Consider the following 18843-nt stretch of genomic DNA (forward strand, 5'->3'; position numbering starts at 1 on the left):
ATACCAAACAGTATATGGGCAATGACAGAGTATTGGCCTGAGTAGAGCTGCGTATATGAACAAAATAGGCTTATTTATTTATTTATTTTTTTTTTGATGTGTCAGTTCTGTACTTGTCAGAGTTTCTAGAAAAGCTAGGAAAGTTTGGAAAAAAAAAAAACTTGCATCATAATCGGTGAGATTTTTTTTGTTTTTGCTAGTTTTGTACTAGCTTTCAGCTTTGGCACAGGCACGCCATCTAGCGGTGGAATAGACGCAACGCACAAATCGAAAACGAAAGTAAGCGCTGCAGCGTCAACGTGTAGTCGGAAATGGAAGTCATCTTGAAAAATAAACCTAAACTCATCAAATGGCTTAGTTCGGATTTCCTAATTGTTTTGCAACATGTTCAAGCCAATGGATTTGTAACAATGTTGCAGTATAACGAGTTGAAGGAAATTAAAGCGAAGGACGGTGTTATCAAACTTCTGGACATCATCGTTCAAAGGGGTGAAAATGTGTGTCGAGATTTTCTGAAACTGCTCAAAGATGATGATGTGAATGAAATATCGCCTGAGCTTAGAGACTGGAGCAAGACGGTTGACATCGAAGGTAAGTTGCTTTGTCCTGTGCGCATTTATAGAGAGGCCTAGCGTTACCGCTATCGTTCATTAGCTTCGACACACAATAAAAGTCCGTTCACAAAATAGTGAGATCGGTGAAACTGAATTGAAAATTTAAAGGGACAACAACTAAACAGGTTTTTTCGATTGCCTTTTTTTTTTTAAACGCAAACTTACAGCGAAAAGGCTACACGACAGGCATTGTTTATCTTGTATGAAACACTTCATTTACGCCACGGCATAAAAACATATTCGAACTGCTAAAATCTGCCTCCCAACCTGGTGTGAAGTCATTTATGATTGTATACAAATATAATGTGATTTAACAGAAAAAAAAAGAATTTTCATTTCTGAGTTGCTGCTGTGCCTTGATTCAGACAGACCTTGTTCAACTGCAATTACTAATTATATTTATTTAATGTTACAGACCAACAAAAGGAAAAAGACAAAGGAAGAGCAGGTCTCAGCATGCCTATACAAGGTAAGATGATCTTTTTTCTGTACATAATACATGCATGTATTAATGCATGGACGTCAGTATATACATTAACAAGGATTTGGGTCAAATAAAATGTGATATTTGTCCGCAAATGTCTTTATTCATAGTTTACCTTTAGTGACACTGAACTTCCCTGTGCGAGTGCCTTTAAATATGTATTATGGTAAAAACATTATGGGTTGATCACTTCGTGCACTACAATGCACTGCTGCATTACTGTATATCGGATGTGTGCATGATTTCTAACATCCAAAATAATTGTATTTATTTATTTTTCCATCAGAGACCGAAAGGATGAGCAGACCATCTGGCACCCAAGTAATATGTCAGTGTGATTTATATTTACCAATAATGTGAAACATTATCAGATACACAAGTAACAATTGTATGAATTAACATTTTTTTATTTCATTTTTTTATGTAAAAAGGCAACATTTCTGCGTCTAACGGTGGCAGTGTAAATGCGCCTGTCATAACTGATGGAAATCACGGCTCCCTTGTAATGAATTTTGGCCGTCCAAATGTGCCGGAAAATTGTAAGTGTAATAAATGTACATTGCCCAAAACAAACAAACAATACATAAATACGTTAACTAATAAAAATAGTTTTGCTCATTTTTCATTTCATTTTTGTTGATAATTGTTAATGTATCTCTGTAGGCCAAAGTACATTTTCTATAAGCATTATTATTTCTATTATTATTTATTAATTCATGAATTATTTATTTAACTTTTTTTTATGGTCTTTGCATTTTCTTGATGCAATACAGTATTAAAAAAAACTACATCTTATGTTATGTTTGGTTAAAAAGAAACTGCTCATAATGAACAAAATCAGTATTCAAAATCCATCAGGTAGGATGCCTGTTGCCATTGCAAAAGGTACAATGTAATTTAGAATGGCAACTTTATACACACACACACACACACACACACACACACACACGTATGAAATAGTGTGTTGTAGAGCAAGATCTAAAATCTAACATTGTACAAGCCTTTTAACGCTTTCTCTTCCTTTGTCTTTTTAATAATCGTTTTTTCCTCCTTTTATTTGAGACCAGAGACCCGATAGAGACCACAGGACAATACATGGTAAGAATAAGTTTATTTATTTCTGTTCTACGTATGCATTTTACTTTCCAATACATATATTTCCTCTTCTTTTTCTATTCCCAGATTATCAGATGTTTTTAAAAGAAAACACCAGTCTGCTGGTTCAAAAAGTGAAGAGCATTGAACCAATTATCGATGATCTCGACCTACAAGATGAATTAGCTGCAAATGTGAGAGCGAAGCCAACGGATCAAGATAAGATGAGGAAACTGCTCACCTATGTGAATTGTGAAAGCATTGCTAAGGACCTGTTTACTGCTCTGTGTGAGCATGAAAAACGTCTAATGGATGAACTGCTGAAGAGATACTGAAAGTTGTACTGTGTATTAGCAGATGATTAGCAGCATGCTATTAAATGAAGGAAATGCAATGAAGACACGTTTTTCTTTAGCCTATGCTGTCGCCTGACTATTGCAATTGTTTCATTCCATTTGTTGTTGCTTATGAAATTGTTGTATATTTTTTACTTTTTTACAGCGCTTTGGTACGATGCTTGTTGTTGTGCTTTATAAATACACACTAACTCGTACTGCTTTAAAACTTTTATTCTTTGTAAGTATAAATATTCTTAATGTTGATTTGTAAATGGTTTAAACACTGGCAGTCATTCATTAAATTTGATGAATACAGTAAAGATCAAATTATAAAACAAAACTGCAGTTTTATCACCTTTAATTGAGAATTACTTTAACATCAAATCTGTCTGTGAAGCTTTCTGCCTAAAACGTATAGCCTTAAAAATCACATTGCACTAGTCTAGAAAAACAAACAAAAAATTATATTATTAAATTATATGTTATATTTAAATACAATGTTATATTTTTACATACACCCATTTCTAACCATGTCAAACACAGCTGGAATAATACAGTGTAGAAGTGTAAAAATGTATCTGCTAAATGTTAAATAATTTGATCTATTGTCTCTTTACTTTTTGTCAGATTTAAAATAACTTATTTTTCTGTCTTCCTATATTATTTATGTACTTACACGGTCATCCGATGCCGTACTTAATCTTTTTAAAGTGATTTGTTTACATTTGCAATAATAAAAAAAAGCACAGCTAGAGGCGCAGTAACAGAATTCAGTCACTAGGTGGCGATAGTGGTTCAGTGAAACGAGTGAAGCGACGGAAGGCGAGGCTTGGCCCGTAACTAAGATCACTTGGCGTTCAGCATGGCACAGGTAAACAAATACAAACGTAATATAAATTGTAAATCATTGCTCAAACTATAGAGCGCTATTGCAGTCGGGTGCATAAGCCACAGTTATATATTTACGGTCTAAGCACCTACAGCTAATTCTGTTTGGGGATGCGTTTTTGCTGCTCGGTGGTTTGAGGTTTGCTTTTGTAAACATTCAGTAAGGTTTTTTACTTTCTCCTCTGTTAGACTGTGGGAAATTGTGGGGAACTATAAAAGCTCAGAAGGGCACTTGACTTCCTGGTCAGGCATTACGTGCACCAAAGTATACAAAAAAGAACATTTTTAACCACAATGTTTGCAGCAATTAGAGCTCTAGTTTAGAACCAGGCTTTGTGTCTGTATCCTTAATATTCACTAACATTACTATTTTATTTTATTTGAAATCACGGCTCCCTTGTAATGAATTTTGGCCGTGCAAATGTGCCGGAAAATTGTAAGTGTAATAAATGTACATTGCCTTAAACAAACAAACCAACAATAAATAAATACATTAACTAATAAAAATAGTTTTGCTTGAAAAATCTGCAAGTCATTTTTGTTGATAATTGATAATGTATCTCTGTAGGCCAAAGTACATTTTCTATAAGCATTATTATTTCTATTATTATTCATTAATTCACGATTTTTTTTTTTCCTATGGGCTTTGCATTTTCATGATGCCATACAGTATTAAAAAACTACATGTTATGTTATGTTTGGTTAAACAAATATGCTCATAATTAACAAAATCAGTATTCAAAATCCATCAAGTGCGATACTTGTTGCCATTGCAAAAGGTACAATGTAATTTAGAATGGCAACTTTACACACACACACACACACACACACATATGTATGAAATAGTGTGTTGTAGAGCAAGATCTAAAATCTAACATTGTACAAGCCTTTTAACGCTTCCTCTTTGTCTTTTTAATAATAATTTTTTTCCTCCTTTTATTTGAGACCAGAGACCCGATAGAGACCACAGGACAATACATGGTTAGAATAAGTTTATTTATTTCTGTTCTACGTATGCATTTTACTTTCCAATACATATATTTCCTCTTCTTTTTCTATTCCCAGATTATCAGATGTTTTTAAAAGAAAACACCAGTCTGCTGGTTCAAAAAGTGAAGAGCATTGAACCAATTATCGATGATCTCGACCTACAAGATGAATTAGCTGCAAATGTGAGAGCGAAGACAACGGATCAGGAGAAGATGAGGAAACTGCTCACCTGTGTGAATTGTGAAAGCTTTGCTAAGAACCTGTTTACTGCTCTGTGTGAGCATGAAAAACATCTAATGGATGAACTGCTGGAGAGATACTGAAAGTTGTACTGTGTATTAGCAGCATGCTATTAAATGAAGGAAATGCAATGAAGACACGTTTTTCTTTAGCCTATTGTTTTTCATTCCATTTGTTGTTGCTTATGAAATTGTTGTATTTTTTTTTTTTATGCACACGAACTCGTACTGCTTTAAAACTTTTATTCTTTGTAAGTAGAAATATTTTTAATGTTGATTTGTAAATGGTTTAAACATTGGCAGTCATTCATTAAATTTGATGAATACAGTAAAGATCAAATTATAAAACAAAACTGCAGTTTTATCACCTTTAATTGAGAAGCACTTTAACATCAAATTTGTCTGTGAAGCTTTCTGCCTAAAACGTATAGCCTTAAAAATCACATTGCACTAGTCTAGAAAAACAAACAAAAAATTATATTATTAGATTATATGTTTAATTCTATATAATATTTAAATTCTACGTTATATTTTTACAGACACCCATTTCTAACCATGTCAAACGCAGCTGGAATAATACAGTGTAGAAGTGTAAAAATTGTAAAAATGTATCTGCTAAATGTTAAATAATTTGATCTATTGTCTCTTTACTTTTTGTCAGATTTAAAATAACTTATTTTTCTGTCTTCCTATATTATTTATGTGCTTACACGGTCATCCGATGCCATGCTTAATCTTTTTAAAGTGATTTGTTTATATTTCAATAATAAAAAAAAAAGCACAGCTAGAGGCGCAGTAACAGAATTCAGTCACTAGGTGGCGATAGTGGTTCAGTGAAACGAGTGAAGCGACGGAAGGCGAGGCTTGGCCCGTAACTAAGATCACTTGGCGTTCAGCATGGCACAGGTAAACAAATACAAACGTAATATAAATTGTAAATCATTGCTCAAACTATAGAGCGCTATTGCAGTCGGGTGCATAAGCCACAGTTATATAACACAGTCTAAGCACCTACAGCTAATTCTGTTTGGGGATGCGTTTTGCTGCTTGGTGGTTTGAGGTTTGCTTTTGTAAACATTCAGTAAACATTCTTGTAGAGTGTGGGAAATTGTGGGGAACTATAAAAGCTCAGAAGGGCACTTGACTTCCTGGTCAGGCATTACGTGCACCAAAGTATACAAAAAAGAACATTTTTAACCACAATGGTTGCAGCAATTAGAGCTCTAGTTTAGAACCAGGCTTTGTGTCTGTATCCTTAATATTCACTAACATTACTATTTTATTTTATTTTATTTGTCATTTTAGTTTTTAGTTTTTTTTTTTTTTAAATAAAATAAAACATAAATTGTATCCATTGTACTTGTGCTATGATGGATGGATGGACGGTTTATTTATTTATTTTTTAAAAAATCTGATATGCAGCACAATTTAAAACAAAAGCATATTAAAATATCTAAATGAATAAAATGGAAAATGAATTAAATGCCAGTACTTTAAGTAATTCTTTTTAAGATTTTTTTTAAATCGTAAATCTCAGTTTTTTTTCATTGGATAATAAGAATTTAAAATGAGGGGAAAATATCATTATAAAACAAATGTTTTTCTCTAATATACATTAGCCACAATCAACGGCAACGTTTTATTCAGTACTTTTTGAAACCTCTATTTTCCGGTTTAACAGCTCTTAATTTTTAATGAAGTTAGAGAACACCTGACAAGAGATCAGGGATATTGATATTTGATAGAATCCTTGATGCCTTGTGTCTAGATGTCAAGGACCTCCAGCAGAAATACAGGCCCACAGCATGAAAAAAATACAGCAGTATATTTCATTATGCACATGGGATACTTGTTTTTCCCTGTCTTTACCAAACCCATCTTAAGTGTTTTGCTGCTAAAAAGCCAATTTCTAGTTTCATCTGACCATCGCAGCCAGTCCCATTTGAAGTTCCAGTCGTGTATGATAACTGAATATGCTGGAATTAGTTTTTGGATTAGCAAGGAGAATTTTTCTTGAAACCCTCCCAAACAATATGTGGCGATGTAGTAGCTGTTGTTTTCTGAACCCGAGACTATTTTCTATAATTCTCCAGCTGTGTCTGTCTTTCGGAGAGTCTTTGGCCACTCAAACTCTCCTTCTCACCGTGCATTAAGACGATCCAGACACGCGTCCTCTTCCAGAACATTTTATGTTGATTGAAAATGCTTAAATATTGCCCTGGCGGTTTCACTGCTCTACCTTTTTTCCTAAAGCCGCTTCACTAATTCGTGATACTCAGTTATCATTTGCGGCACAATTCATTTTCAATGCCTTCTTTGATCATGTATACCAAGGGTGTATACCAACTAATTTTGGAGGTAATTCGTTTAACAGTGCTTTGTATGTTTGTACAGTGTTTGTGTAAGTGATGGGGTTTATAAGTGATATAGTGATATATACAACTGTCCAAGTCACTTGTGTAATGTATATGAAGCGTGTCTTTTCGGCGCTACAGCTTTTCCCCATTCAACCTGAAGTGTCCCTACTGCAGTAGGCTAATTGTTATTCCTCCTCTCGCCTGCCTGTCTGATGTTCTCGGGCCAGTCTGATGCCACAGCCGTAAGCGGATCACTGCCCGGCAGCTCATGCATCTCGCAGCAGACAGTGTAGTGGTAAACAGGGTCAGAGATTTCTCTTTCCTAAAATACTGATGTGAGTCGAGAGTTCCTATTACCCTTAAACAGGTTATACCGGCATGATTTTATGGTCTGGGTTGTTTATGCTCGCTTGGAGTTTCCTGCTGGTCAAGAATACAATGGAACCGATCGTGAGCAGATGTATGCTGTCTGTAAAGCTTATCTGAACAAATTCAGATTTGAAGTGAGAGAATGAATGGCCAGCTAGACCGTGTGTTAAATGCAAATCATAATAGCATTTTTAACATTGTGTCATTTGAGGGCTTTATGTGAAATTTGTGTAATTTGACGTGAAAACTAGAGCAGACAAGAGACCTATTCATGTTTTAAACAAAATAGAATCAGTATTTACTCCCATCTTCCAAACGTTTAGGATCTTCTATAGAAATCTCTCAGTATCCATACAATGAGTTAATAGGTCAAAATGACACTTTGTGTGTGCCTTCCAACCACATGAAACCCACCTAACAGATCTTTCATAGAGTGAAGATTATGTTAGTCCTTTCTAACTACATACATTAGTGTGTTAGTATATTGGTCATCCCAGGCTTATTTAAAGTCATAGCGCATGTCAGTTGCAGTTTTTCCACAATGCTTCCCAGAACTCCGCGGTCCTCTAAATAGATGTGCTGGGCTTAGAAGCATTCCGAAATAGTTTTAGCTTTCTCTATAGTAGACACGGTGTCAAATGTCGGTTACTTCCTTCTTTTCTGTTCCTCTGATTGAACTTCTTCCATACTGTCGCTCCCCTCGGGCACTTTATTAAGTAGCCTTGAGCTCCTTTCAATATGGGTTGCTCTGATGCTTTTAATAGTGAGAGTTTCAGATGACTACACTAGTGTTTGCTAGAATGCTGGGTTAGGGGCCATTCACACAGGTCATGTTTTTGCTTTTAGAAACTGCTGAACGTTAGACATGAGACATGTTTTTTTAAAGATGGATGACTTTTAACTTGGAAGTAATTTACATGGTAGTCACAGAGCAATGGCCAAAGACTTGCATGTTTACATAAACCAACAATAAATTTATTTTTTGCTAAACAATCCCCTTAAACCCCAAAATAAATACACATACTGTTGAAGAAGCCGCTTTATTGTTGAAACGAAACTACTGAAGATCAAATGTCACTGTTATATATTAAGTAGTTGTTTTCTACAGTAAACAAGACATTTTTCACATGTACCACGTGAGCATAATGATTTCTGAAGGTTCATGGGACACTAAAGTGATTCTGAAAATTCAGCTTTGAATCACAGGAATAAATAACATTTTAAAATAGAATATATAGAACACAGTTCCTTTTAAATTACTCAATCAAAATATTGCTGTATATTGTCGTTTTTAATGTAGTTTTGGTTACATAAATGCAGCCTTGAACACAATAACTGTTGAATTTTTAAAGATATCAGCCAGTTTGTTTCACTAATGTATAGAGCAATTGTGTTATATTACAGCTAAGATTTTATTTTTTGATTCACTGATTTGTTTAAGCCTCAAACATTTTGACAAATTTTTGACCATTAAGGACTCAAACACATCTTGGCTACACAGTGTAAAGTGGCAAAACCGAATTAGAGAAATCCTATATGCATTGGCGGAAAGAAATAAATCATACTTTCCTCTCTGATTTCAACATGCATATTATGCCAATATGATATCCAAGTCTGATTACTTGTCCTTTAAAGCTCATCGACCTGGGGTTTAACAGCCGCTGTGTTAAAGGAACAACTTAAAAAAAAAAAAATCCATCAGAAACCTGTTTAGCTTGATTAATGTGTCATTCAGAGACGTAGTATGTCATTAAAGTTGATTTATGAGACCTTTTGGGGACATTTGGTCGTGGAAAATGGCATGCTGTACTGAATGTACCATTACTGTGATGGGGAACAGAGTTGAGTTATACCATCATAGCAAGTAAAAAAAAAACTAGAATATCCTAAATAATATAAAAATATATTGAAATATTGAGATCTGTGTGTTATTCTGTGTCCGTAAGAGATTGTAAGTATGTTTAACATAAGATTCATCATCTAAATCCACTAATTGCATTGTATTGGCCGGTTATGGCTTTTAAAAGCCCAATAATGAGTTGCATCCATCTCGCATCAAGACATCAGAGCTAACAGAAGCAGGATTGGTTTTAAATGGCAGTGTGATTAGGTCAAATCTAATCATGTCATCTTATTAAGTAAAGTCCTATTCAGTTTGCCATCTGGACAGTAATTGAACTTTTCACCCTTTGTGCATTACAAAATAATATTAAAAAGTAAAGCAGCTTTTTACAATTCATAAAATGAAATTCATTCATTGGACTGGTGATGCTTTCTTTCTGATGTTTCTATCATTTAGTTTGAGCTCACTGTTACGAAAAGATAATTTACAGTACAAAACATGCACCCCCCCCCACCGCCTACAGGTTAATAGTGCTGTTTGACTGCATTGTTTCTATTCAGATGCCATTATAACTTGGATTAAGTCAGAGCTTTCTATGTCATTCTCGATTTCTGAAGCTCTTACTGAATGTTTAACTATTATGTAATATCTAGCGAGAATATTCACGGATATATGCATCCAAAAACATCTAATCTCATGGGCATCAGCTAATAATTGTTTTTGATTAGTAAATGATTGCCAGTTTCGATTAAATCTGGTGCTGAATGGTGTTTCTTATTGCTTTTAGAGTTGGATTGTCTATAATCTAACATTTTCTGTTTATTTGCTGACATGCATAGGGACTGTATGAAGGTAAATCTATCATACAAATGGGCCATCACTTAGCAATTTATATTGCAGATCAATGTTAGCCCAAAGCTGCTGATGTGTTTTCAACGTGATCGATGATCGTCGTGTTTAAAAAAAATGCCTCATTTACATTATTCCAATGTGTACATTTCAGCAAAATGTAAATTTCTAACATCCATTGAATATAGTAGTAGCCTTTCAACTGAAAATATGAATTGAGAGCATTATTCTTTATTCATATTCCTCTGTTTTGCATATGTTTTAATTTGCATATGCTTATTTGATAACGATTATGCATATGAAACGGTTCGGGACCAAGAAAATACTGCATAAAACCCTGTTAGCAAGTTCATGCCTTTTAAATCCAGAGAAAGTTATTCATCTTAGAGTTGTAAATATTATGTTGTTTGTGTTTCGAATTACATTACTTTTTTTTAAGGTTTAAAAAAAAAAAAATAAGACCGGAAATCCCTTTTGTGGAAGATGTGTGCACTAACCTCATGCAAAGAACCGTTGAAACTTTAGTTTAGTTTACTAATTAGCTTCCCTGGAAAAGAGGAGGACAGAAGGTAAAAAATAAATAAAATAAAAACCCACTCAATTTAGATGTCTTGCTGGAAAGGTAACCCATGTATCAGTGTGTGACTCATTCAAAATTATCATTCATATGTAGATGTTTTCTTATGATTAATTATTTGTTTAGCTTTGTTTTAAAGGGGGTAAGAAGAAGAATTATATGAAAGGCTTACCATACTTTTTCTTTTTTTTTTTACCAACTAATTTTCTGTTATGTTTTTAGGGATTGGAGTAAAGTGAAATAAAATATAATACAAAAGTAAATACTGTGCAAATGAAAAAATTACAATTTTAAAGATTATAATATATATATATATGTATATATATATATATATATATATATATATATATATATATATATATATATATATATATATATATATTTTTTTTTTTTTTTTTTATATATTCTTGTTATAAACATCAGTAACAAGAGGAAAACTTTACTTTACACCCATTCTGCTTGTCCACTCTCACTTAGTCACCAGCTGCGTGTCATCATGAGGATACTAATGAGTTATAATGTTTCAATCTTGCTAAAGGAAATATTTTATTAATCTGAACAAATGTGCTTACTACCTAAGCAGTTTTGTGGCATTTGATGGCAAATAGCATGTAAAAAAATCTTATTTTTGAGGGGGTTTTTTTGATGCCATTTTCACAAATTCATTGATTCTTTCATTCATTGCCTAGACATATTTATGACTCTCTGAAATCTAGTATATTTCTAAATCTATTCTGGTCTTTCTGCTTATTTAAAGGCTTCTCAAAAGTCCAGTTTATCTACCGATGTTGCCTTGCTATTTTTAACGCAAGCACAAGAGGTGAGGATGAGTCATCTTTTATTTTTATGCTGAGGGGTTTAGAGATCACTCTGAGCTATGAACAGGTAAAGAGATGGATAGAATGGAGAATGTAATCTGTTTTTTTATTTAGGTGGGAATTTGAATGACAATTTTGCACAACACAGTTACTGCACTAGAGCTCTAAACAGACGAATATATAAAATGCCGGAGTTATCTTTTCCCCATTCCGTTCTCCACCCCACTTATTCTATAATGAATTGCTAGCCTAAAATACAAAAAACAACTGTATTTTTTTTGCAAAATGTTTTTCTTTAACTTGGATTCTTTTGCATTTCCATATCCAGAGTCATATTAACTTTTAATAAATCTTGTTGTGAGTGAAAGGCTAAGTGCTGGTGTTTGGAGAGCTCTGGGTGGTGGTTTTGTTTCTAGTAGTCATGCCCACAGGAGGTCAGTGGTGATCGTGCTGGGAAAAGGAAGAAGTAGCAGCGTGAGATTCTGTAGTCTGATGAGTCAGACGTGCATTTGTTTTTCTTTTCTGTGTTTTTTCTCAGTTTCTATAGAAGTTTTTGAATCCTTTAAGACCTTTTCTCACCACCCCTCCCCCCATCTACACTGTCAACATCTCCTTGTGCCTCATTTTAAAATCACTGTTGCTTTAATTCAATAGTGCTTCAGTGTTCTTGGTTAGCATTGTTGCTTCTGTGAAATGTAAACACTTATAGCTATTACACTTTACACACACACATGGTTATATATTGTATAGGTTTGCTTCATTTTGATTGAATCTTGGTGGACTAACATAAGCAAGCTGTCCAATGCTCTCAGATTAAGATGCCAGGACAACGGCCAGATACCTCTTAAAGACTAAAAAGAAGACCTTTGGTAAAAAGCCTGGGAACGATAGGACTTCTCATCGGTCAAAATGGATTTTCTGTCCTTCACCCACCTATAGACCGATTCCTAAGGTTTTGGGCACCACAAAGTTCCATCCAAATCCAAAATGGTAAAACTTCAGTGAAACTTTTCAAACTTTGTGTATAGACTATGCAAATAAGTTCCACAGGATGAAAGAAGGGTCGACCACACCATGTACCCCGCTCTGATGGAAATCACAATCGCAACATGGCAATGGAGAAGCAGCAGATTGCAATCTACTCCTCATCAGGAAGGGATAAAGGTACCTTCCCAAAAGACACTCTTTATTCAGAGTCTGGGCCCACATGAGTGAGACAACAACAGATCAACATTTCTGAGTCTCCGGTGTGTCCAGTGAGACACTACAGGGCATTCAACACGTGTTCTCAGTCAGAGTCCTGTCGAAGAAAGGACTGCAACAGAATATCAAGTTTGAGTCTGTGCCCCACATGAGGACAGCAGCAGAAACACCTCCGTTCTGAATTCTGCAATGTAAAAGACAGACACGTTCTGAGTCTCTGGTTCGTCTAGTAAGACAATAGCAGTTCAACCCTTCTGCATCTCCAGCCTGCGTGATCCATGTTCTGAGTCTGGGCCTGCAAGAGTGAGACATTAACAGAGCATCCAGTGAATATAGGTACTGAGTCTGAGTCTTGTGAGGCAAGAGACAATACAAACTACCAAGTTCTGAGTCTCCAGCTTTGAGGCAGCAACAGATACGTCCATGTGGCAATCTACATTCATACTTCATTGAGAGTCTTTGTTCACTGAGATCAGTGGATGAAGTCATCGCCACGGATTGCTCACTCGACCTCAGAGAACGTGACTATCACTTATCTAAACCTCTTCCAGAAACCTTGCCATTGTTGTGTATTATCAGTACATGATTTTCTGATTTACATGAGATATTATATAAATTCAAACACAGCTCTTCACTACTGAACAATCTAAAGTGGAGTATTTAATTTCACTGCTCACCGGAAAGACAAGAAATTGGGTCTGTGGCTATAATGCCTTTTTTACTAATTTCAGGGATATGTTATGATTATTTATGGGCTCGGTCTCCATGGTTAACCGGCTTATCCGCCTTCGCCAGGGGACTTCTTCGGCTAGTGACTACACTCTTTAGTTTTGCACATTAGCGGCTTCCTGTGGCTGGAATCTCAACTCAACCTTTAAATATCCACCATAAAAATGGACCAAAGTGCTGTACACAATCAATATGTTCTAAAACACGAACATATTGAAACGGCTCATTCTCAGACATTACCATTGGCTGTCTGCCCTCCAGAGCCTGTGCTGCTTAACACCCGACCCCTCTCTTGCGTGGAACATGTGCAATGCTTGGCTTTTAATCTATGTCTCTACTGTGGAACTCCAGGTCACTTCATCCAGCAGTGCCCCATTCTTCCCCCATGCCCTGCGTTGTGTACCCTCCAAGTAGGGCCTGATATAACCACTTTGCCTTCACTAACAGTACAACTACTCACTCAGAATTGTTCCATTACAGCCTCTGCCATTGTCAACTTCAGCTCCTCTGGCAATTTCATATCTTGGGAGCTCCTGAGAAAGCTCAAGCTACCCCGTCAGAATGCCCAAGAACTGAGAATTGAAACCATGCATGGAAAACTGCTAGGGAGAGTTTACATCAGATTTGAATCAGTGCTGATCACGCTACAAGTGGGCTGTCTCAATCAAGAGGATTGTAGGCGCTACGCAGGTCCAGCTTCTCGAAATCTCCACGGTGGATCCTTCTAGTACCAGGAAGGATACACCGTGGAGATTTCGAGAAGCTGGACCTTGTTTGCATCTGGGAAGACATGTGTTTACGTGAATGAAAAGGTGTTTACATGAGTTTTTAAAAAACAGTACACTTGTGTATTGAGAGGTTTATCTTCTGGCTGACCTCTGCAGCACTACTGCACTAATTATAGATAATACTGGAAGCCTATTTCCACCATTTGGGAATCATATTCATCATATTTATGACTACATTTATACAGCTTGAGTCCTTTTGTAATTTCTTACACATTTCTTACAAATTATTTATATCTGTTTATTTTTTATTATTTATATTTGTATCATAAGTTTATTATTCTCGCTCATTTATTGATCTCACACACTGTAATAGAGCATTAATGTGGCATGCATTTGAATGAAGCACACGCAAGGCATATAATATTTAACAATTTCAACAATTTATTGTAATTGCAACCTAATATGTAATATGCGCTATTGATTTTCAATGGCAGCTTTACATCCTGAATCTCCAGCATTGTATCTGTGAAACAACTGTGTAGGTGTAGTTTTCCAGTTTGGACTCAGTGTCATAAGGTGTTTGTGCAACTGCCAGAGCTCTTTGTAGGCAGCTTGCAATAAGGATTTATGCTTTGTGTTTGTGCTTCAGAAGCGTCACTGACACATTATGAAATCATGCTCTGGAAACAGGATTCTAATCAGCAGTCAGAGAAAAAAAAGTGGTGTTTGATTAATGATGCTCCTTAAAGCAAAATGAAATGTCAGTTTAATCATCTAGATTTTACCACTTTATCAAGACAAAACAGATCATTATAATCAGCAAAGCCATTATTACTACAAGAGTTGTTATCAAAATCAGGTTCTAAGCAATGTAGTCTTTGAAACCTCTCCAATGCTTGGAGTATGAAGGGGTAAATTTGGATTTAAAATAGTATGTGAGAAAAAAGTTGCCAGAAATCTTTAAGAAAATTTTTGACACACTCAGTATTTCTCACACTCATTTTGTTCTTTCTTTTTTTTTAGTTTAAAAGAAATGTCAACATCCGTAGTCATTTACAAGCTATTTCTCACCTTTCAGAAAAATTAACTGCAGGCCAGAACTGCCCCCCCAACTTAGACTGGTTTCTCCCAAGGTTTTTTTTCTCTATTCTGTCACAGATTAGAGTTTTGCTTCCTTACTGCCGTTGCCTCTGGCTTGCTTAGTTGAGGACACTTATTTTCCAGCTATTATCTGTCAGTTTGATTGCACAGATGTTATTTTAACTGAACTGAGCTGGACAATGACGTCTCTAAATTCAATAATGAAATGCGTTTTAACTGAAAAGTTATTCTTTTACTTGTCATTTTACATTACTTACACTATTCTCCTAGGGACATAAATAAATAGTCTTGGGACTGAACTCTTGACCAGCAGACACCGTAATCTTGAAAAACACAAAGAAAGCAAGTATGTAAAAATACGGTTAAAACCGCAATATAGATCTGCTACAGCTTGAAACTTATCACAAAACAATAATTAAAAGAAAAAAAAAATACTGGCATCAATTGGTGTCGAAATCCCCCTTTTAAAACTTTTTTCTTTTTAAGAAGGCAGATACAAATGAAAAATGTTTTAAACATCCCCACTTCATGGATGTTCAGCAAAGGCTGCATTTTTCTCTTTTGGTTGACCTCAATGTCATCTTTTCACTCGTTTTATTGTTGCTATTTCCTTTGGTTGCAGTGCAGTGCATCCTACAGGAAAACCCCAGCAGAAGTTTAAAAAACATACAGTGATAAGTCAAATTTAACATAAGCTCCATGTCCTGGGGGAAAACGTTTTGCAGGATGTTAGTTGAATTTAATGTTTACAAATCTGTAACAGATATCAGCAAATTGTGATGAATTTCCATGTTCTTTCTGCATATCTCCATGAAGAGACAAAACTCAAAATGAATAGTATCTAATCAAAGTGAACCTACTCAGGGGAGCTCAGTGAAGATGTACTCTAACAGCTCTATCACAGTTGCTGAAAGAAGCAAATTATTCATCGATTTCCCTTGAGATCCTGCAATTATAGTCTAACAGAGAAACTAACATTTTTAGCTCAGAGATAAGCATCAGTTATTTTTTATTAGTTAGATAACATTACCAGAGAGAAATCTTTTCAGAAGAAAAAATGTGTTTTAGTACTTTTTTTTTTTCCCCCTCCAAGGTTGATTTTCAGAATATTTATAAATTACAATAAACACTCAATCGCAAACAATGTCATACATGGATATTTGCACATATATGCTTCTAAATCAAGATAATTCAGCAAAATTATTATGGCAGAAAAGTAATGATTTAGGTAAAAGCAAATTGCTATAGTTTTTTTTATTTTTGTTAGTTGTCTTTTGATGTTGTTAAGTCTTGCATGATGGTTTCTGCATTTTTAAGCTGCCATGTTGAAAAAAGTTTGAGAACCCTGCATTCTGTTCCATTCCACTGCACCATGTAATTGTTTTGAAAAAAAAAAGTGTACATTAAGCACAGATTTTATCTAAAGAATTCCATATGTTATCTAAAAGTTTTTTTAAAGCTCTGTATTGATTTGATCTGTTGTTTGGTTATATAACCATGTTACATAGCAAATGGAAAACAGCCCTGAGTTGCAGCTCGATTTTTTTTTTGTTATGTAATTTAAGGCCATTATAAATACATTTTCATCTCTTTACACAGAATGATGTAATGTTATCTATAATCGTGCACACATATATCATTATGAGTGGTATTTTACCTGATGATTGCTGTAATTTGTATCTATTTATGAATTGCAAGAATTCAGGTCTTCTTGGCGCACAAGCCAGACAGTAAGAGCCTCCAATACTTTCTGTCTTATTGTATCATTCTTTGTTCAGTTCTTCTCGTTTGACAGCAGCCGCCTCATTCTATTTACAATGCTGTTTATTTAGGGTTGAAAACCCTTTGGTTGGAGATGCTGACAGATCATGTGGGCATTCAAAAGCATGCTTATATTTCCCCTGGATTCTTATCCATTGAACAACACACCTCCTTTCTCATGCAAAGAGGAATATCAAAGAAAGACCATATTGTTGCAATTGCTACCAAAATATGAGACAAACCAACAGGGTTCCAGAGGAGGAGGAGGTGGATGAAGGCACCCCACTCCGTTCTTCTGCTGCCTATGTTTGTTTGATAGCTTTCTGTTTATTTGCTTTCGAAATCCAAGGATGTACAGCTTTAAAGGTATGGTTAATGCAAAAAATAAAATGACTCCATATTTTACGTCATACTTCATTACTTTGAGTCAGAAGTGAGCCAAGAAGCCGGAACTCGACTCTTTTGTGAACGTGCATACAGCTGTTGCCAGAAGTCATTGATTTGAGTTACAATTTAAAATTACAGTGAGCTATTTAGGCTGATGCAATGGATTCCAGATTATAAAAAAATGTTAACTTAAGTTGTGCAAATGACACAGGAATGAGTACAATATACTTTTATTTTTTTCAACTCACATTAGGAACTGTTACTGTTAGAGCTGCATGGAATGAAGCTAATGGAATAGTTCACGCAAAAACGAATATTACAGCATATTGTACTCGCCATCAAGCCATCCTAAATGTATTTGACTTTCTTCTTTCAGACGAACACAGTCTGAGTTTTTTTTAAAAATGTATCCTGGCTCTTCCAAGCTCATGCTTAATGCTTGTGGATTGCGGCCGTTGTTTTGAAGCTCTGTAAATCTGATATATGCACAAGTACTGCAACAAAAACTAACCTATATGCCTTCGGAGGGATATCACATGTCCTCTGAGGCAGACTGATGGGATTTTGTAACACAATTATTTCTAGTTTTCATGATAATGTAAATAAATGACTTTCATTTTTTTTCAGTGAGAGTGCCAAATTCCAGCCTCTTGGCTGACCTACAATTATAAGACATGCGATATCCCCCCGAAGGTATATAAGTTAGTTTTTGTAGGTTAGTATATCCGATTTACTGAGGTTCAAAATAATGGCAGCTATCCACGAGCATTGCCAAGCTTATAAGAGCCAGGATACATTTTTTAAAGATTGAAACATCTGAAACAAGAAAGTCACATACACTTAGGATGGCTTGAGGGTTAGTAAAATATGAATATTTTTATTTATTTATTTTTTTGTCCAGCCCTGGGCTAAGATTTAATCAAATATATATGTTGCGTGTTCTTACACTTATCCTAGGCGTATTTACATCAATACTGTCTACGATGAGTTCTAAACAATTGAGAAGAATGAAAAAAAACAAAACCTTTTTCATTCTGTTTTTAGCATGAACATGAGTGAAAATTTTAACAAGTAGTGGAGCTAAAGATTTTGTAGTAGTAGTAGTCCAATCTCACTGCAATTCGTACATTATTTTAAGAAGTGGCTAATCACATGCAGGTACAGATTATCACTGGTACAGATTAATACAAATTTTTGCTATTGTGCGGGTTGCCAATTGATATGAATTTGTACGAATGACCTTTACCTATCCTTGCCCCTTAACCTACCTGTCACTGAGGTTAGACAAATTGTACAAAGTCGTACGAGTAAGGTTATATTGTATGTCATGAGATAGCGTCGGTAAATTCCATATTGACATAATCACAAATTTTGGTCAAAAGTGTTCAGACCACGACTACAGTAGAATGGTGTGGAATAGTATTTGGTAGATATACACTGCATCATTTCTCTAAATTTTCTTTAAAGCACTCA

General features: G+C 35.1%; 1 protein-coding gene across 2 annotated transcripts; it reads left to right on the forward strand.

Moving 5' to 3' along the window:
* The first annotated feature begins 255 nt into the window (after window positions 1-255).
* Window positions 256-4786, forward strand: si:dkey-10c21.1. 2 transcript variants are annotated; one of them, XM_043248056.1, is made up of 8 exons: window positions 256-591; window positions 1030-1083; window positions 1385-1426; window positions 1530-1637; window positions 2161-2196; window positions 2281-3402; window positions 4365-4400; window positions 4485-4786. In XM_043248056.1, exons 1-6 carry the CDS (start codon window positions 312-314, stop codon window positions 2526-2528), a joined length of 768 nt encoding a protein of 255 aa, XP_043103991.1. In that variant the 5' UTR covers window positions 256-311; the 3' UTR covers window positions 2529-3402; window positions 4365-4400; window positions 4485-4786. The 2 variants fall into 2 exon arrangements, with proteins under 2 accessions (XP_043103991.1, XP_043103992.1); XM_043248057.1 differs by having other exon boundaries at window positions 4370-4400.
* The last annotated feature ends 14057 nt before the right edge of the window (window positions 4787-18843 follow it).

The sequence above is a fragment of the Puntigrus tetrazona genome, chromosome 9 (assembly GCF_018831695.1).
Source record: "Puntigrus tetrazona isolate hp1 chromosome 9, ASM1883169v1, whole genome shotgun sequence".
NCBI classification, from domain to species: Eukaryota; Metazoa; Chordata; class Actinopteri; order Cypriniformes; family Cyprinidae; genus Puntigrus; species Puntigrus tetrazona.